Here is a 21,050-nt window from a genome sequence, read left to right as displayed (position 1 = left end):
GTACATTCCACTGTGCAACCTTAATTGTGGACTCTTGTGATAGCCATAATACCCTATCATACATCGCTTCTAAATTATTCAGTCCCTCATCTGTTTCAGTGCAGTATACACAATTTATCCAGTTTTTCTCAGTCTTACCGCAACCCTGATATCAGTCCCATTTTACAACAGTGGCACCATGCAATATTTATCCTTTTGCAACTGAGATATTTCACTCAGCATAATGTTCTCCAGGCGCACTTGTAAATTTTGCAGCTACGTGTTGAAATGAGACTCTCTGTAGTAGAGTGGTCTCGAGGCTCTGTGTGATCCCCTCCTGTTTCCGCTTTACGGCCACTGTCTTCCAGTCTAGTTGATCTGCCTACTTACTCTTCCTCAAACCTGGCCACTGACTTCGGCCTCTGTACTGTCTGTCCTGAAATAACTCTTCTCCCAATTACTTCCATGGCTCACTCCTTTGCCTCCTTCACATTTTCATTCAAAGCTAACTTTTCAATTAAGTGCACCCAACTACCCTGCTTTATATTGCAGCCGTCATCTCACTCCTGCACGGCTCTTTTTACCATCTTGCTCTATTTTCCGTGCTGATGGAAGTGTTCTGCATCAGTACTACCCAGCACGGCAGCCACTCACTCACTGCCAATAAGCTGATTCCAACTCACAGTGATTCTCAATTGAGTTTCTGAGATTGTAAATCATTACGAGAGGAGACTGCCTATCTTTCTCCTGTGGAATGCTTAGTGGATTCAAACCCCCAACCTTTTGGTTCACAGCCCAGTAAGTAATGCATTATACCAGCAGGACCCCTTGGGCAGTCACTCAAGAAAACACCCCGAGCCACAGCCATTGAACCAAGCGTGACTCATTGTGACCCTTCCTCGGACTGTAAATTGTTCCAGGAAGAGACTGCTCATCTACATCCTATGGGGCATCTGTTGTAGTTGTGTAGTATCCCGTAGGAACCAACGCATAGCTGACCCTGCAGGGAGTTTTCAGAGATGATGGTTAACGGCCCAGGAGGAGACTATCTGTCTTTCTCTGGTAAAGCAGCTGGTGGATTTCAACTGCATGCCTTTGGGTTGGCAGTGCAACTCCTTGCCACTAAGCTGCCACAGCTCCAATGGGGCAGCTACTGGATTCAAACTCTAGACCTTTTGATTAACAGTTTGCATTCTATACTATATAAGACCATCTATCCTTATGGCAGACAATGTTGCTGTCACCGTCACTGTGTGCCATCGAGTCTCATTTAAAAATAGCTGCAGAACTCTTGTCTGAATTTAAAGACCATCTCAAGAGTCACTCCAACACACTGAATCTTGCAGACAAGTTGAGGGAGAACATCAAGAACATCTCATTCTAAGAAAGCAAAAAGTTATTAAAAAGATGGGAGGGAAAGAAAAGGCAAAAATGGATATCAGAGGAGACTCTAAAATTTGCTCTTGAATACAGAGTAGCTAAAATATAAGGAAGAAATGAGGAAGTGAAAATCTGAACAAATGATCTCAAAGGGTGGTTTAAGAAGACAGTCATATATTATAGTGAAACATGAAAAGATCTTGAGTTAAAAAACTGAAAGGGAAGAATATACGTAGGATTTCTTACCGTGAAGGAAAAAAAAATAAAATCAACCCTTGAGTTGCAATATGGAAAGATTCTATTGAATTACACAATAAGCATCAAAAGAAGATGGAAAGAATACACAGTCACTGTACTAAAAAGAACTAAATGAGGTTCAATCATTTCAAGAGAGAGCATATGATTAAGAACCAATGGTACTTGGAAGTCCAAATTACACTGAAGACATCCGAAGACTAAGATTTCATGAATTAACAGAATACCAGTCAAGACATTTTAGCAAAGCTCCCTTCTCTATGCCAACAAAACCGGAAGAGAATTACCTGGCCAATCAACTGGAAAAGATGTCTATACACGCCTGTTCCAAAGAAAAATGACACAACACAATTGAGAAATGATTGAACCATTATTGAATCATTACTACAACAGATGATATAACAGAATATAGAAACAATTGAATCATTATTAGCTCTGTGGTAAGAATCATTATTACTTAGGTGGTAAGAATCTGCGCTGCAGTCCTGAAGGCACGCAGTTCAAATCCACCAGCTACTCCATGGGAGAAGGCTAGGCAATCTCTTCCCGGTGTGATTAACTGCCTCTGAAAACCCACTGGAGGGTGAACTATGGGTCAGTTCTGACTCTACGGTACACTACAACATCACACACAGGAAAATTTTGCTGAAGATCATAATTTAAAAACAATCGCAGCAGTAGTACATCAGCATGGAATTACCAGAAATTCACACCAGATTCAGAAGAGGCTACAGGATAAGGGATATTATTGCTGCTATCATGTGGATACTGACTAAGAGTAGAGAATACTGGAAGGATGTTTGTGTTTACACAAAAGGCATTTTGACTGCTGGAGCACAACAAATTATGGATAATATTTCAAGGAACAGGAAGTCCAAAACAACTTACTTATACATACCCTGTACATAAATGAAGAAGTTGTCATTAGAACAGAAGCAGGGGATACTTCAACATTTAAAATCAGGAAAGATGTAGGGTTGTATGTGATCATCATACTTATTCTGAAAGCTAGACCTCACAGAGAAGAACAAAGCATCAGGACTGGAGGAAGACTCGGTAACAACTTGTGATATGCAAATGACCCAACTGTGCTTGCTGAAGGTGAGGAGGACTTGAAGCAGCTACTGATGAAAACTAAACAGTGAAGACATTAGTAAGCATTACTCTTCTGCAGAAAGCTAAAAGTCCTTAAAACAAGAACATCAAAATGGAAAAAAGATAGAGGTGGCCAAAGATTTTCTTTTACTTGGATCCACCATCAATGCACATGGAAGTGGCAGTCAAGAAATCAAATGTGTTGCATTGTGTCGTTAAAGTGCTAAATGGCAAGGGTGTCACTTGGAGAACTCAGGTGCGTTTGACCCAAGCCATGATATTTTCAACTGTTTCATATGCCTGTGGGATAAAGACCAAATGAGAACTGAAGCTTCTGAATTATGAGGCTGGCAAACTATGGACTGCCTGAAGATGGCACAAATCTACCTCGGAAAAAGCTGAGTCAGAAGCAAGTTCTCAGAAGCAAGAACAGGGTGAGTCTATCCCATTTACTTTGTATATATTACTAGGAGGACGAGTCTCTGGAAAAGCAAGGGATCAGAGAAAAAGGAAGACCCTCAATGGATTGACACAGCATCTGCAACAATGGGCTCAAACACAGCAAAGGCTGTGAGGCTGGTGCAGGGCCACGCAGTGTGGCATTCTGTGGTCACTGTGTGTCCCAGGGACTTGAAAGCACCTGACACCAGAAGACATCCACAGAGCCTCCTGTAGCGACTGAGCACTGGAAATGTGTCTTATTCGCCCAAGGAGGCGTGTGTGTGTGTGTGTGTGTGTGTGTGTGTGTGAAACTAAACAGATAACAAAATATCTGCAATATTTAAAGTATTGATGTGAACAACTGGAAGGAAATTTTAATTAATTTCAAGAGTCCTATGTAACACTCATTTACTGTATCAGACCGTGAAGCTCTAGAAGATACCTACTCACTACGTTTTATTATCTGTCTCATCCACTTCTATCAGAGTGTAAGTTTCTCCAAGGGAGATTTATGTATTTCTTCAAACACTATATCCATTCAAACACTCATATATTCCAGTGCTTCAAAAAAGTGTCTGACACACAGTGTTGATGTCTTAGGTACCACCGAGTTGAGTACAGCTCACAGTTACGCTATGGACAATAGATATGAACCTTATTCTGTGTCATCCTCACAATATCTGACACACTCGGGCCTCCTGTTGCAGTCACTGTGTCAGTCCACCTGGTGGAGCGTCTTCCTATTATTTGGCAGGAAGTCCTTCTCTAAGGTAACTTCTCCTAGTATTATGTCCAAAGAACATGAGAATAGGCTTTATCATCTCTGCCTCTGAAGAACACTCTGGCTGCACCTTCTCCAAGACATATCTGTTTGTCTCTCTGGCAGTCCATGAGATAGTCAGTACTCTTCTCCAACACCACAGTTCCAAAGGTGTCAATTCTCCTTCTGTCATCCTTATTCATTGCCCAGCTCTCAGATGCATACAAAGTGAATGAAAAGGCCATGGTCTGAATCAGGCACACCTTAGTCCTCAAACTAACATCATTACTCCCCGATAATTTCAAGAAGTCCTTGACTACAATTTTCTCAGTGCAATACATCTACTGATCTCCTGACTGCAAGCATCAATTACATTAATTGTGGATTGAAGTAGGAAGAAGCCATTTACACTTTAAATCCTTTCTCCATCTATAATGATGTTGTCTATTGATCCAGTGATAAGAATTTTTTTTTCAATGTTGGGACACATTCCACATTGAAAGCTGTACTCTTTGATCTTCTGCAGCAAGTGCTTCAAGTCCTTCTCACTTTTAGCATACAAGGTTGGGCAATCTGCATAACGAATGTAGGTTACTGATGAATCTTCCTCCAATCCTGATGCCACATTCTTTATAGAGTTCAGCTTCTCGAATAATTTGCTCAGCATACAGGTTAAAGAGGCATAGAGAAGGGATAGCGTAGCATACAGTAAGTGCCCATAAATTTTTTGTGAGTGGATAAATGATGCATTTCTAGAAGCAGAACTGCTAAGTGATTTTATAGTTGACAGTGGTAACCTTGGTGTTTCATAAAAGAGGCACAAGGATATTTAGGCTGAGAAGCCGGGCTGCACATGAAGCTTCTTTCAGTTGTCAAAAACCAGCCACTGGAGGGAGCCCATGACAGCTAGCCAAAGCCACAACCAGCCCGCAACCTCTATGGCCAGCTCCCAGACCAAAGACCAGCTGTACACTAGTTCTATGCAGCTAGGTCACCTGGACAATGAAGCACACCTGCCATTGCATCCCTGCACAGCAATCTCGGGTTCCTGACGACAGACTGTGGCATCTCGGTCTCAGGGCGTGGAGAGTAAGTCTCGAGGAACATGAACAGGGTTCAAATCTTGGCTCCACCCCTCTGGGCAGCCCCAAGAAAGTCTCCTTTAAGGGAACCTCCCGTAGAGTCAAGGCAGAAGCTTGGTGGCCTGTCCTCTTTCTCATCCCTATTCTCACCTCTTCCATTCTGTTCTAAACAACGCGTTATGCCGCAGTGAGAGGAAATGGCTCTGAGGGCCTCTGGCTGGATGACTCTGCCCAATACAACACTGGGGCATGCTCAGATCTCTGGACCAATGAGAAGGTGATATATAGATAGATGGACCACATCTGCCATCATGGTTCATGAACCGTCCCTTCTCCTCGTATGAGCTTCCACATCATAGCCTGGAAGCATGAGAACCACTGCTAATGCCTGGCTGAGTGGCCCCCAACTTCCTTTTCTACTGAATGGAGAATAGCTGCCTGGAAACGCAGGACTGGATCTGCAGACCCTAAGGAACAGGGCTTGGCAGCACCGCCAGGCTGACTCCTCCCTAAAAACCAGGGGCATTCTGATTGCAAGTAACACCGATGCAGGTAAGCATCCTGATGGTTACAATTTCATCATAAACGTCCTGAGGATATTTCAGCAGGTCTACTTAGGGCTCACACCAGGCTAAGTTGTGATCCCACTGCAGCCTGCAGGTGAACTTTCTCTCGGCAGAGTGGAATGCATCGATTCTCTGGCCCCTGTTTATACTCATGGCTCCCAGCCCCTTCAGCTGCCTTCCAGAACCACTGACAGATCAACAGAGTCAATGAAGAGCTTCAGTTCAACCTCCTTGTGCACAGAGGAAGAGCTTGTGGCTTAGGGTTTCAGCAACTTGCCTCAGAGACTTCAGGCTTAGAAGGAGCAGGTGTGGTCTGAGAACCCAGGCCTCCAACCATACAGCCAGCCCCAGGGTGCAAGAAAATTCTGCACAACTACGTAAACCTTTAGAAAACAGGTGCCAATATTGAGGAGAGTGCTGGAAATAGAGAATTTTAGGTATACTCTAAAAAAGACACCAACCAAAGTAATATACTACGCTTTTATCAAGAGCTCATGTTTCTAAAGAAAAATGTTTTGTGATTGGTCAGCTCTGCTTGCTTGGAAGAGACACTATGACTGGGAGCAAATAGGGGAACTGGCCCTGGGGTCAACAGGAGGGAAAGGATAATGTCTGTGTCTGCTTCAGCTGCAGTCTTGGTCTTCTGGGAAAGTGGATCTGTTTTACTCCAATTCAGCTAATCAACAAGTGTAGTGTATTCATTCAGATGGTGTTTGGTGAATACCTATACGATATTAGCCTAAAAGTTGGGTTTTTTAGTCATTACAGTTAACCTCCTCTGGTCTCGAGCTATCTTAACTGCAGACACATGGTCTTGCAAATCAGCATGGTCTAACAAATCATCAACAGCCATAAAGAAAGATAAGAGAAAGAGTGTTTCCCACATGAGGCATCAAGACTTGAGGTAAGTGAGACCCTGGCGGTGGAGAGACTGTAGCATTGCTGTGGAGAAACTGTAGCAAGGTGTAAGCAGAGGAGCCCCTGAGATAAAGGCCACAGTTAAAGGCTTTTGCTGTTCTTGCCAGATGCTTGAAGGAAAAGCTGACTTATAACTGCTCTGAGGCAAAACTTGAATGATTTGCACTTGACTGCTGAACTGAAACCAGAACCTGGACTAACTGAGGAATTGTGCCTTGGAACTTAGACTAAAACCTGGATTTGTATTGGGTGATATTCTTTGTGTCCCCCACTGCATAACTTACTTTCCTAATAAACCCCATTCTCAGTACCACAACTGAGTTTGTGAGTAAACAACAAATAAATGAACCTCTTGCTTTTGGCATGGCTCTAGAGACACCATGGGGCTGGGCTAAGGGCTGTTTATCTGTTTTTGCTCTAGGGCAGTGAGGGGCTGTGGTATTCTTACTCCCTGTGGCCCTTTCAGAGAAAGGCTTACAGCCCTGTATCTCAATGTCCCATTTTCTCCATACTAGACAATCTACGACTTTGGATCAGCTCTATGTAAGGGGTTTGTAACCCAAAGAGGAGTAACCGGTCATAGGGGTAGAGGAAGGCTAAGTGAATAGCAATTGTAGGTGGTGGCTCAGAGTGTCTGTATTTTCTTCAGTGACCCTGAAAGTGCTCAATCGTGTATCCTTTGGGGTCATGAACACATGCAGGGTCACTGGTCTCAGGTCCTTTGGACTAACCAACTCTGGATTTTCCTCAAATAAAAGTAATAGGAGACAAGTGGCTGAAACCTGGCCCAGAAGTGGGTAGTACAATTAATCCAAATTAGATTGTCCCTATCTTCAGAAATACTTAAGGGTGGAATGGGAAGATGACTAAAATTCGCTTCAGAGTAATGCCAAGGTGGAGAAAGACAGAACAGAATTGGCCAGGAACTGATAACTGTTAAACTGGATGACAGGCCTAAGTGAGCTCATTCATTGTTCTGCCTTTACATATTCTTGAAATAGTCCATAATTTAAAAAAATTAAAAACAAATACATAAACCTCAATCCCCCCTCTTCTGTTGCTTGTCTTTTCTAGGGAAACAGAACATATATTTTCACTCCACATCTTTGCCAAACACTAACCGCCCCCTTTCCCTTTTATAAGACTCCTCTCCAAAGGCTCTTCTCCTTTCACCATGCCAACACCTTTCATGCACCACCCTCCCTCTTTTGCTCCTATCACAGCTGAGAGGTGGGGAAGCTTCTCCTCCAAGAACTCACTTCTCCCCAACAATTCTGCCTCCTCTAGAGAACTCAGACATTGGGAGCTCAGAACAGGGCCTGGTCTCTAACACAGGGATTTTTTTTAATTTTTTTAATTTTTATTTTTTTGTGCGTGTACCGTCAAATTGGATCTGACTGGTACAGGAAGAGATTGCCCTTCCTTCTCCAGCAGAGCATCTGGTGGATTCGAACTGCAAACGTCTGGCATTGCAGTTGCAGCTTCTTGCCACTAGGCCACCAGAGCTCCCTAAAACAGGGATTTGTGCAACACTAGTGAGTGTGTTCCACCTCCCTTCTCTTACCAACCAGAGTAGGGGAGTCATAGGTGCTTGCCCTGTTCCTTGGTAAAGGCAAGAGGCGTGGCATGACGTGTAGGGAAAAGACAGCCCTGGCACGGGAAAAGAATCATGGACATTACTCCTTGCTTCTGAGCGCAGCTGAGTAAAACCAACCCCTCCAGGCATGTGGCAGAAGAGACGACTAAAATTCAGCAGGGACCCCACAGCAAAGATTCTTAGTGACATAACCAGCAAGTCTGAGAGGTGGTTCCCATTGATTTTGCTCTGGGACACTGAGCTCTAGTGAAAGCTCATATAGGAGCGCTGGGAACTCAGAGCCTCTGAAGTCCCTACATGAGAATGGAGGGTAGCTTGACCGATCTCCTTCCCTCCATGGTGGCTGCTAAGGACTTCAGGGACTCGAAAGACTCTGGTCTGTTCCAGAGAGGAGAGAGGGGCCCAAACCTGCCTGGTACCGGCTAGAGACAGGGAAGGAGGCCAGGCTCATATAACCCAGGCTGTAAACCCACACACCATCGCCACAGCGAGGAGCCTGCCCAAGGGCCTCTTAGTACCTTAGCGTCATATCTTTCATTGATAGCTGGCTCAGTGGGGATGAGTTTCATCCTGCTGGCGAATCTCAGGGAAGATAGCTGAAAATGGATCAGAGAGACATTTAGTCAGCTCTCCACCACTCTAAGCGTTTCTCTTGTAACCCTTCAGAGTTCTATAAAGTTAGCCCTGGGCAGAGCCCTAGAATGTGTAGAGACAAGCTTCAAGGGAAAGAAGGCCCCTTGTGCTATGACTATCATGGAGGTGGAGGGGGCAATGAAGAGAGAAGGAAAGTTCCTACTGTTTAAAGGACATCTTTCATAAGAAAGCAGCCAGGTGGCTCAAGTTTCTTATGGCCCCTCTTGGGATTCAACTATGCTTCATTATAAAATGAAACCAGGAGATGCCTGAGCCCTTCCTCCAGAGATGCTGCCTGTACGTCAGCCACAGCTCCTCTCTGCAGCCGTGCAAATCCCAGGGTGCTGGCTGTGTGACAGGAGCGCTCCCCCTGGAGGCTGGGTTCGTCCCTAATACACGTGTCTGGGACAGAGGCCCCTGCAGGAGTGGCTTGCTCTACAGCATTCCTGGAAATGACCCGTTTTATGTCAGTAGATTCTTCAGATGACTAAAACTTTATAAACACCCACACTTGAAAAGTAATTATTTCTAAGGGAAGCTTGCTAAACTGTTCTAGGATGGGTGACACTTCTGAGGAAAGCACAAGGAGGAAGCCCAGCTGGGAGGCCCCAGCTGCGTGGACGCCCCTCTGTCACTGCCTTAGCCCCAAGTCTGGCCCTCTTACTCTCATGAGCTTGTCCTGGAGTCACAACTCTGGGCGTACCCCTGCCATACCCAATCCTGTGACAGCTCCAGCCACGTGCAGAAAAGCATCCTAGACCTCGGCCTGACCAGCCCAGCTCTGCTGTCCTGCAATGTCCTCTCCTTCCTGAGCCTCCTCTGCAGTAGGCCGGGATGTTCCTGACGGGAGCCCTACCTTCAGCGTCACCACCTTCTCTGCCAGGAACATCTCCGCCCACCCCTACCACCCAAGCTTTAACCCAGCTCAGTGCCTCCTTGCTCCCACCGCTGCTATAAGAATAATCCCCCAGCTTTCCCTACAGGGCTCCTCCCCCTTGTCTCTCATATTATACAGGGTCCTTCGTTCATCTCTCTTCCTGGGCTGGGGGCTCTCCCATTTCTACCATCTGCTCTTCATCACTTCACACTTGACGGGTACTTAATACCTGTCTGCTCACACCAGGATCATAACTGCAGCCTGCACGCTTGCAGTGGTTTCAAGATGTTTACCACAGGTGATTATGAAGCCCAAAGAATTGACCTTACGATCTTCTCCATCCACATGAGCAGCCCCCTAGAAACCATAATCTTTGCTCCCTCCACTTCAAAGTTACTCTTAGACCCTCCTTTCACCTCTTATCTAATCCCCAGTTCTCCCCTCCTCCTCCACACAGCATCAGCCCCTTAGTGTCTGATCTTAGCTCTGGGCCTCTCTTGGCAATTCTCACCCTGACTCTCTAGACACATCCACTCTTAACAATGTTTATGGCTAATGCAACAGGATGACCAGCCTTATGCAACCCTGCCACCCATGAATAAGGATGCCAACCTAGTCACACTGGCCGGCTTTTACATACCGTCTCTTCTAACTGGGAGGCTTCTCCATAGACATTTGTCACAAGGACCATATTGCAGTTTCCTCCTGCAGAAAGCAGTGCATAAAAGGGCCATGAACCAGGTGAGTACTTTGAGGCAAACAGGGATCAGAGAGGACACACTCCAGCAGGCATGAGGCTGGGAGGCGAGGGGAAAAGAGAGTGAAGGGAAAGAGATCACTTGTGCCTGAAAGAGAAGATAGGGGAGTATAGGAAAGGAGAGATTTGGGTGAAGGGAGGGGCGGTGTTGTGGGGGGGAAAGGAGTGTGAGCCGAGGCTTTGCCCATGATGGCGCTCAATTTATAATCTGACATCAATAACTTGTTATCAGGCCCAACAGAAAGGCCTGGGGATATGCACTGACAAGACATAGGCTTTACTTCTCTGTAAGTGAGTTTGCAGGGGAAAGGAGAGAATCATGGGAGGGGCCCTCTACCTGGGTCTTCCAGCTGGTTTGGGGACAGAGGAAAGTTAAAGGGTCCAAGTAAAGGTCTTAATAAGTGAACAGCATGGCATATTCTGAGCGTTAGAATGGTGTTGGGTAAATGACAGGAAAATATCTTCTAACAGAGCAAGAAGGCAAGCAGCTTTAACCCAAGACCACCAGTAAGGTGATAAAGCGTCCTCCTTTCCCCCCTTTACACCTACGACCCTGTTCAGCATGAAGAAGCCAGAGAGTCAGCATCCAATTCCCAAATTAATAAGACAGTTGGTTTAATTACTATTGGAAAATGCTTGTCATTCCTCTGTAGCATCTGGTCCCCACTGGACCCTCATTTCCTTCACCTGCTCCTCCCACTGACCAAATTGTGCAGCTCTGAAACTGCATCCTGGCCCATCCTCACCCTTCTGCCCCCAACCCTCACCTCCTTGTACCCCCAATATGTTTTTCCCAATTAAAAAAATAATAAAAAAAAAAAGAATGGTGTTGGGTGTGTCTAGGGTCACTGTGACAGGGCGGCAGGTCAGCCTGTGGAGCAGGGAGGGACCAATTCCATTGCCACCAACGGTAGAGGTGCCAGGCCTGTTTCTCGATGGGGACTCCCTAGGCATCCACCACACCCTCACCTAATGAGTCCTTCAGAACGTGGGTGAGCTTGCACTGCCGGAAGGGGATGTGGTCCCTCTTCTGCTCCCCGAGGGCGATGATGGCCTGCTCCAGGAATGACAGGGACTTGTTGATGTAGTTGGTTTCCTTCAGGTTTTGGGCCCTGGACTACAAACAAAAGGCCTAACTCAGAATGGCTGCCTTTCTGGTTCAGAGACTGCAGGAGACGCTGCGGCCAGGCTCGAGCTGTTTCACGGAATCAGGGTCTTCCCACTATTGTATGGGACTATATCCCATCTTGGGTTAATAAAGGTAAAAAAATACTCAGGAATACTAATGTAAATATGAAGGTAAACGTGAATGCTCCAAGATAAATACTATAAACACCCACAGGAATACCGAAGTGGACACTTGTACCAATATTCCAGCAAATAAAGTTCACACAAACATGAAAGTTCACATAAATGCTCGTCTGAACAGCCTTATGCACACTTGTGTTAATAATCACACACAAATACATATATGAATACTCATGTTCATACACAGGGAAACACTAATTAATAGATCCAGAGCATCTACTAAGCCTTACTGAGTGTCGTTCACCTCGAGAAAAATTTAAGGGGCATCACCTCATTGAAAATTATAAAAAAACCTATGAGATACGGGTGAGTTCTGGTGGCCTAGTGGCAAGAAACTGCACTGCAATCCCAGAGGCGCATGGTTCGAATCCACCAGATCCTCTGCTGGAGAAGGAGGGACAATCTCATCCTGTACCAGTCAGATCAGATTTGATGGTGTACACTTCCACTCTTAACAATGTTTATGGCTAATGCAACAGAATGACCTATAAGATACGAACTGCAGATTTGATGGTACACACACAACAAATAATTAAATAAAAAAAGTTAAAAAAAAAATACAAACTGCACCTGAAAGCAGCTATTCCACCTTCTGCCCCTTGCCCTCCCACTTACCCCAGTCTTCTCCATCCGCTCGGAGCCTGCTAGGTCCACTAAGTTAATTTTGGAAGTGATGTACTTTTCTTCTGACAGCGTCCGTGAATGGGCCTATGGAAAACGCAGAATGAGGGAGAAGCTGGTAACTGCACAGGCCCCACAGGAATTGATGGCCCCTTCCCGGCCACTCTAAGAGCCTATACTGACCTCCACGTAGATGGTGAAAATGCAGTGTGACCTGGAAGAATTTTTGTTCAGTGTGTGGGAGGTAATAATCTTGTTGGTTTCTCCCTGAAAAGGAAGGGATACATTGACAACATTTTGGAAAAGTAAAATAGTAAAGTATTTGTATTGCCAATCACTACACAAATGACCTGTCAGCCATCTGGTGGGCTATTCAGGCAGACCTCTTTTATAAGCTGGAAGATAGGGAAGGTGAAAATGGGTTTAAAAAGACAAAACAGAATCATAAACAGAGGAGACAAAGAAAGTGCATACCTTAATGGGCAGATTTCAAATATGTCGGTAAGCACATTAAATGTCAATGAAACGAAGTCTTAAAATATAAAGACTATCAGCATCGACTTATACAAATCTTTCCATATGCTCTTTATATAAAGAGCAAAATTAGATATTCAACTAATTTAAAACTAAAAAATTTTTGTCCATCAAATGCCACATAAACGCGGGGAGAAAAGGCAGGCCAGAGGACATATTTGCAGGACACAGAAAATATGTGTCACATGTGTAACGAGTGGCATGGACCATTGGGAAGTGTGCTGCTAACTCCAAGGTCATGCCTGTCTAGTGGTCCGAATTCACCAGCAGCTTCAGGAGAAGAAGGGGTTCCCTTCTGTGTGATTTCCAGCCTTGGAAACCCAGCAGGGAGGGTCAGCCAGGAGTCAGTTCCAACTCAATAGCAATGAGTTGAGTTGTCAAGTCGATATAATGAAAAGAGAACTAGTTTCAAAATATGGAAAAGGGAATTTCTTCTAATAAGAAAGGGAGCTCTGGTGGCTTAGTGGTAAGGAATTGCTCTGTCAACACAAAGGTATGTGATTCAAATCCATCAGCCACTCCGCAGGAGAAAGATGGGCAATCAACTCCTGTGTGATTTACTGCCTCTGAAAACCTGCTAGAAGGTCAGCTATGAGTCAGTTCTGACTCGATGGCGCACAACAATAAAAAGAAAGAATGAAATACCTGCAAAGATGTCAACAGCGAGGTGCTTATTAAGAGAGGAAACCCAAGTGATCAATAAATATATGGGAAGGTATTAATCTTATTGGTGATTAGGGAAATGCACATCATGATCGTAGCAGGATACCCTGACACACTGATAAAACTGGTTCATTTCAAGCCATTATGTGAATTCTAATAACCATCTAGCGACAATGTCTGATGTTGGAAAACAGTTGCTATCATATATGAAATCTTCAGACACATGTACTCCATGACTCAGCAGTTTCAGTCCTCAGCTTTATGCAATGCAATCTATGTTTACATGTACCAAGAGATACACACAAGAAAATTCCTAGCAGCACTGTCTGTTATCTAGGAAAACCTACATATCCACCAGAAGTAGAACAGACAACTAAATTGTAGTGTATATAAATAATGTAATACAATAATGAAATAAATCATAACAACACATGAATGTTAATAGAAGGTAAAGAACAAGATATAATTCCTCCTCTGTGATTCATTTTATATCAAATTTAAAAATAATTTTAATTATGCTTTTAAAATATTATGTTGTTTGAAAAAGTACAGGTGATTAAGTTATCCCCCCTAAAAAAAGAAAAATAGCCAGGAAATGATTGCTATAAAAGTCCAGAAAGTGGCTATTTCTAGGAGTGGGAATAAATACTTATTCTAGACAAAAGCTCCTCACAAACAACTTAGAACAGAGTAAAATTCCCTTCACCTCCTGTCAACCATTCATCAGCCTTTCATTATTCCTCCTGGCAAAATGTTAGAAGCAACAGTAGGACAAGAAAGGAGGCTCTTTCTTTTCTGTAGATCGAAGAAACCCAGTCATAAGACATCCTGAGGACTTCAATCTGTCGTGTACACACACACACACATTCACAGTCTCACACCCCCCCCCATCTCGAAGTTTTACTGAGGTATGATACAAATAATATAAAGTTCACAGATTGAAGATTCAAAGACTTTTAAGTAAATTTACAGAGCAGTGTTTTAGAACTTTCGCATCACCCCAGAAAGTTCCCTTGAGCCCATCTGTAGGCACTTTCCACTCCCTCCTCCCAGCAACCACTGACACATATTCTGTCTCTCCAGATTTGGCTGTTCTGGACATAGCCTGTGAATGAAAAGGATGTGGTTTTGGGAGACTGTCTTATGTCACTTGGTATAAGGTTTTTGAGGTTCCATCATGTTGTAGTGTGTATCCTCGTGCCATTCTTTTTACCATCAAATAGTTTCCCACTGCATTTTGGTTATCAATTTCCAGTTGATGGACATCTGTTTTATTTCCTGTTTCTGAATAATGTTGCTATGAACAATCACATACAAGTCTTTGTGTGGATACATGCTCACTTTTCTTGGGCACATGCTTATGTAAGAATTGCTAACTGGGGGATGGGGAGGCTGGTGGTGAAGTGGTTAAAGCACTTGACTGCCAACTGAAAGGTCAGTGAGAAAAAGATGTGACACTCAACTTTCTAAGGATTTACAGCCTTAGAAAATCTATGGAATTCTTCCACCCTAGTCTATGGAGGCGGCTTTGAACTGGAACTGACTCGATAGTTTTATCTGAGGGAATTTTTCTCTTTTCTGTTGATTTTCAAGTGATTTCTGGTGGCCTATTTGATGGCACATAACAGCACCACAAACAAGTTTGCATGGATGGAGCTCTGGCGGCTTAGTGGTAAGGAGTTGTGCTGCCATCCCAAAAGTATGTTGGTCAAATCCACCAGCTGCCCTGTAGCAGAAAGATGGGCAATTTCCTCCCATACTATTTACCGCCTCTGAAAACCTTCTGGAGGTTCAGCTTTGACGGGTTCTAACTGGAGGGCACATAACAACAACAACAATCTGTAAAGAGTTGCACGGCTAACCCGAAGAGTGGTTCAAATCTACCAGACTTGCAGGGAGAAAGATAAGCAATTTCCTCTATGCATTTTACAGTCTTGAAAACGAAATAAGAGGTTCAGTTGCAAGTTGGTTCCGATTTGACAGCAATGAGTTAGAGGAGTTTGTTTCATTTTATTGATTTGTAAGAGCTCTTGATATATTAAGGATGTTAACCTTTTTGGGGGGTACTAAAATGCTTGTAATATAGTGTTAAAGGATGGAGAAAGGGGAGAGAATACAGGAAGATCTTTGCTCTATTAAAAAATAACAACAGTGCACAGGAAAAAAATCAGGAAGGAAATAACCTTTAAATAGACACTACTACTGTTTTATGTAGAAAACAAAATTTAAACTAAATTCTTTGTTCTTATCTTTTTTCCTGTACTATCTGAACTCTTTAAATTAGTATATATTTTCATTCTAATTATCAAAGTAAATAAAACTGCAGAAAGGCAAGGGGAGAGAAGGAAGAGGAGGAGAAAAAGGGAACAAAAGGAGATAGAAATAAGAAGAGAAAGAGAGAGAGAGAGATCCAGAGTTGATCCTCTCACCTCAAAAAGGAAAATGAATGCATCCTCCTCCTGTTGTGTGTGGTGGACCGACAAGCCCTTAATGTAGACTCCTTGTGGGTTTTCCAGGATGGCCATTGGGGTTTTTGCGGATCCAGCATAGGACAGGTTGGACAGGAGATCAAACATGCTCTCATTATAGATTTCCACATAGGAAACGTGCACAGTAATGTCATGTGTGGGGCGTTCGTCAATCATCTTAAAAACCTGGGCAGAAAAAAAAATTACAAATTAAAAAAACAAACAAACAACCAAAACTTAGGAGATGAAACAGCAGTCACGGTGAGCAGGACAGCCAGCTAGTGTTACTGGAGTTCTTACCTCAAAAAGGGACCTCAAGAGGTATTAAAAAAAAAAAAGAATTAAGGTGGTATGGTGGCCAGTTACAACAAGTTATTAGTGTTGGCCTAACAAGAGAGACATTTTTATAGGATATTTGTTTAAAAAATTATTTGTAGGGGATTTTTTGGGGGGTTAAGTCCTAATTTCTAGAATGACCAAGAAGTACAGCCATGAGAGAAGATTCTGATTTCACAGCTCTCTCATTTACCTAGGGTCTTACCACCTGCAAAGCTCTTTTTTACCTAGTGCACAAGTCTATTCTTTTAACCCTCCCACGAGAAAGGCAGGATGGGCTGATATCCACTTGTGTAGGGCTCCATGCAACTGAACTCTCTACCTATGGTCTGTCAGCCTGTCAGGGTGGAAGGCAGGCTGGGACTCAACTTCTTGACTCCTAATAGCCTCCTCAGTACTTATCAGCAGGTTACTTTGAACTGGTCTTGTCTCCTCTCTGGACCATGATTTCCTTACCTGGCTGGGCTGTCTGATACTTGAGGTCTCACCTTGACCCAACAGTGTTGACCTGTGCTGTCACCCATGTGGCTAGTCAGAGCCTGAAAATGTGGCCAGTGTAAAACCAGAAGCAAACTCTTAATTCAATGCTCTATTCAATTACACTGGTAGACCTTTAAATAAGTTTGGAACAACTTTGTTATCTATTTCAAATGTCAATTTTAGGCAATCTAAATACATATCCTAGTATCTCTGAATATTTCATGTCTGAATTGAGATGTGCTCTAAGTTTAAAAAGCATACCAGATGTCAAAGACTAACTGTGATAACAAGAATGTAAAAGATCTCATTAATAATGGTTATACTGATTCCACGTTAAAGTTATATTTTAGGAAAAATGGTTTGTTAGAATTCACTTGCTCATTTTTATATTCTTAAATCTGGTTACTGGAAACCCAAAATGTGTGTCTGAATTTTTACAATTCAGAGCTGTAACTCTTTCAGACGGTATTGAGGGAAGGCCTACTAGCTCCTGCCTCCAACCAGGGGGTCCACATAGAACCCAGGCTAAGGAACTGCAAAGGAAGACACTTCTGCCCAGTCACACTTCCCAGAGCCTCAGGGCTGCCCCTGTCCTGAGAGCTGCGTCTGCTTCTTTTCTGGCTTGCTCTCAGAGGCTTCAAAAGGAGTGAGAGCTGACCAGTGAGGACATTCTGCAAACATGCACACCACCCTCATTAACACCAGGAAGCAGAGTGATTAAGACCTCCAAATCCTTAATTATCGGATCACAGACCTTTGGACCAGCAGGAGGCCAGCTGGCATGCCTAATGCTCTCCTACAAATGAGGAAACAGACTCAGTGTCAGAGCTAACATGCAAACTCTCATTTCCTAAGACCTCTGGCCTGGTCCCTTCCCTGACCACCAGCTGGGAGTATCCTGCCTTCTAGCCAGGCTCCTACTCTTTCGAGGGTTGACTCCACTGTCTCTAGTGGGTATCTGGCAGGTCAGCAGCATCTATGGCAGAGAGAGACGACCCATGTGGCATCCCACCCTTGGGCCCACTGTCTACCTGCTGCAGGGCCCGAGGGAGGATCCCCCGTTGAGTGTAATTCTTAGTTGCCCCGATCATGGTGTATGTCTTGCCGGCTCCTGTTTGCCCGTAACACATGATGGTGCCTGCAAACATTTCAAAACATACCTCAGCGACATCCGGGAAAACAGCTCCCAGGATAGCTCTCCCACCCTTCAGGATGTTGTCCCTTGCAGGTCCAGCGTATACCCCAAAACCAGCCAGAGGACTCAGTGAAGGTCGCTGCAGGGTGGTGGGGAGCATCAGGAACTCCTGCTATGGTGAAAGGTGGGCAGGGACAGGGAGAGAAATGAAGAGCCAAAGCCTGGGTGTCTGTTCTGAATCTGTGGTCCAAGCTTTGCTCTACTGTTCCCTTCAATTTCATCTGACTCTCAAGCTTCCGAGGACAGGGAATCTCCAAACAGACAACTTAGAACTTAAGCTTCTGAGCACAGGGAGTCTCTGAACAGATATCTTGGAACTTAAAGTTTTTGAGAACAGAGAATTTTCAAACAGACAACTTGGAACTTAAGCTTCTGAGGACAGAGAATCTCTGAGCAGACAACTTGGAATTTACGTTTCTGAGGACAGGGAATCTCTGAACAGACAACTTTGAACTTTCCTTAGAAAGACGAGGATGGAAACCAGGGCACTGGACTTCAACTCTTCTTTAGCACTGCCAGGGCCTCAGAACTAGGTTTCTCAGTGGGGCTGGCCAAGCAGGAGGCAATACTTTCCCACAAAGGCAAGCCGGGCTTTCCAATTTCTCAGGCCGAGATGAAGCAATACAAGCATTTCCCGCCAATGGTGAAAATGCTTTGCAGACTGGCTGATCCTATGCAACTTGTAGAAAAAAGACCTCAACTGGGCTCTGATCTGCTTCTATGCCACAGTTTGCCCTCAGGAGACTTCCATTTGCATCTCTCATATCCTTCAGTCTACCATCATCGCCAGCCCATGCAGTCATTCTGGACTCTCATTTCTTCCTTTTAGGTTGGGCAGCCTGAGCCAAGCCCCAAACTGAAGACTGCTCCTGGATATTTACCCAGCAGACCTGCCTAGGCAATGCTGGGCAGAGGGTATCGGTGTTTGCCTTTGTTTGCCACGTGAATGAAGCCTCAAGATTGGGAGATCTTATATAAGAACTCTAAGAACTCCCAACATACACAATTGAGTTAGGGTTAGAAACAATGTCTATTTACAAATGAGTGAGGAAGGAGTCACTTCATCTGAAATCAATCCCTTACTAGGACTGAACACCCATTCATGGTCCCTTATTATTCTCTGCCCAAAACTCTCAACCTCCCTGCAGCTTAATTGTGACTCCACTTTCTCAGAGCCACATCCTGCTAGACAATTGGGAAAACCCTAAGTAAGAAGATCCTCAAATCAATGGTGTCGGTATCCCTGCGGAAGAAATCATAATGTGTGGACATCCACAGTCAACAGATTTTTAAACAGAAGACCTAAATTTGGAAACTAATAGCAAAACACAGACATTCTTCACAGTAACCACCAGATGGGCAAAGTCTACAAACTGTGATGTACTCTTTTTCAAAGCAATTTAAAAAAGAAAAAACACAAAAAAACCCCTAAAAACCTTGGATTGAAAACTTGCCCCAATATTGTTCTTAACTTATTAAGAAAGGAAAATTCTGGTGAGCTCTGGTGGCTTAGTGGTAAGAAGTTGCACTGCAATCCCAGAGGTACAGAGTTCAAATCCACCAGATGCTCTGCTGGAGGAGGGACAATCTCCTCCTGTACCAGTCAGATCCAATTTGATGGTACACACGCACAAAATAATAAAATAAAATTTAAAAAAGGAAAATTCTACTGCAAATCTTAATTATACACATATATATTTGTATATGTATGGAAAGGATCAAACCAGGCTGCTGCTTGGAGGCAAGGATTCCGAGGCTCCGTGTGACATACTTTGGACATGTTGCAAGGAGGGACAGGTCCTTGGAGAGGGACATCATGCTTGGTAGGGTGGAGAAGCACAGAAGGGGACGGCCCTCTATGAGGTGGATTGATTCAGTGATTGGGATAATCAGGATGGGTGTATCAGAGACGGTGCAATTGGCACAAGACAGAGCAGAGTTTAGGGCTGTTGTATATAGGGTCGCTATGAGTCACAAGCGACTCGACGGCACATAACAACAACAACATGTATATATTTATATATTTGTGTGAGTGTATATATATATATATATATATATATAGTAGTTGTGTCGTCAAATCATAGATGACTCACAACAAGCTTATGAACTAAAGACCTGAACACTTGTATAACTTTCATGGTTTCTCTAAATTCCTGATAGATAGATAGATAGATAGATAGATAGATAGATTCCTATAGTTTAATATGTATCAGGGATTGATTATATTGGTAGAACAAGGATAGATAGGACCTAGCGAGTAACTAAGAGAAAAATGTCCATACCTCACCAAACTAATCATGAAGGCCCATCTTCACAACCTTTTGAGAGATTTAAAGCATGCTAAAAGTTGAAACTCCTATGACCTATAGTGAGCTGAGCTCACTTAATCCTCTTATGAAAGTAAGATCCCAGGACACCGGATTGTACCACGCCTACAACATCACCAAACAGTTTTCTACCATAAAAACAGGCAGATAGACAAGGAAGCAAACAAATGTTAGTAAATAGGTTATATTTTCTTTTATTCACCACAGAATACCTGCACCTCTTGCTCTGGGAGGAGTTTGGTCAGTTCTTATGCATGGCAACAGTTAATTAGCTAAATTACCATTATAGCCTTCTAGTGCCCGTGAAACCACATCCTTTGCGACTGTCTCATACACCAAGTCCTGAGAGGCGTCATGGAGAACTCCGTCCAGCTTGAACGACCAGTCTGTCTGCTGGTTATTGACAACTCCTTTTCTAGTATCTTTTTTTAAGTGAATAGCAATGCTCTAAGAAGAAAGGAAAATAAAGTTGTTAGGAAATAGATTTTTTTTTTTAAATCACTGAGACCTAGGAAGACAGAATTGAACTTTAGGAAGAACAAGGACTCCTACAAGAGAGCTGATATTCCAGATGAAATCTTGGGAATGGGAGAAGGGAGTTTCTGCAAAAAGGGCCACAAAATCCCTGATGGTGGAAGGACCAGGAGACTGAACACTTACTAGTCAGTACAGCTCACCTCGGTTTACAGGTGAGTTGCACTGATTTCCTTCCCCCTAACTTATTGATACTCAAGGAGCTCAGAGAGCCTAGTGGTAAGAGGCTGCACTGCAATCCCAA

At 43.8% G+C, this 21,050-nt stretch overlaps 1 protein-coding gene across 1 annotated transcript in view; it reads right to left on the bottom strand.

Moving 5' to 3' along the window:
* The window catches only part of KIF9 (kinesin family member 9), a 97,487-nt gene that overhangs the window by 73,676 nt on the left and 2,761 nt on the right, over nt 1-21,050 (bottom strand). The window contains exons 2-9 of the mRNA XM_006893033.1: nt 20,554-20,719; nt 17,782-17,888; nt 15,896-16,120; nt 12,453-12,536; nt 12,264-12,356; nt 11,310-11,457; nt 10,224-10,288; nt 8,592-8,669 (exon numbers count right to left, since the gene is read on the bottom strand). Coding sequence (XP_006893095.1) covers nt 8,592-8,669; nt 10,224-10,288; nt 11,310-11,457; nt 12,264-12,356; nt 12,453-12,536; nt 15,896-16,120; nt 17,782-17,888; nt 20,554-20,719 — 966 coding nt within the window. The remainder of the gene's footprint in view (nt 1-8,591; nt 8,670-10,223; nt 10,289-11,309; nt 11,458-12,263; nt 12,357-12,452; nt 12,537-15,895; nt 16,121-17,781; nt 17,889-20,553; nt 20,720-21,050) is intronic.

Source organism: Elephantulus edwardii, unplaced genomic scaffold, assembly GCF_000299155.1.
Source record: "Elephantulus edwardii isolate Elephantulus edwardi_28Jun2011 unplaced genomic scaffold, EleEdw1.0 scaffold00121, whole genome shotgun sequence".
NCBI lineage: Eukaryota > Metazoa > Chordata > Mammalia > Macroscelidea > Macroscelididae > Elephantulus > Elephantulus edwardii.
Note: the sequence above shows the minus strand (reverse complement) of the source record. Positions and strands in the feature narration are given on the sequence as shown.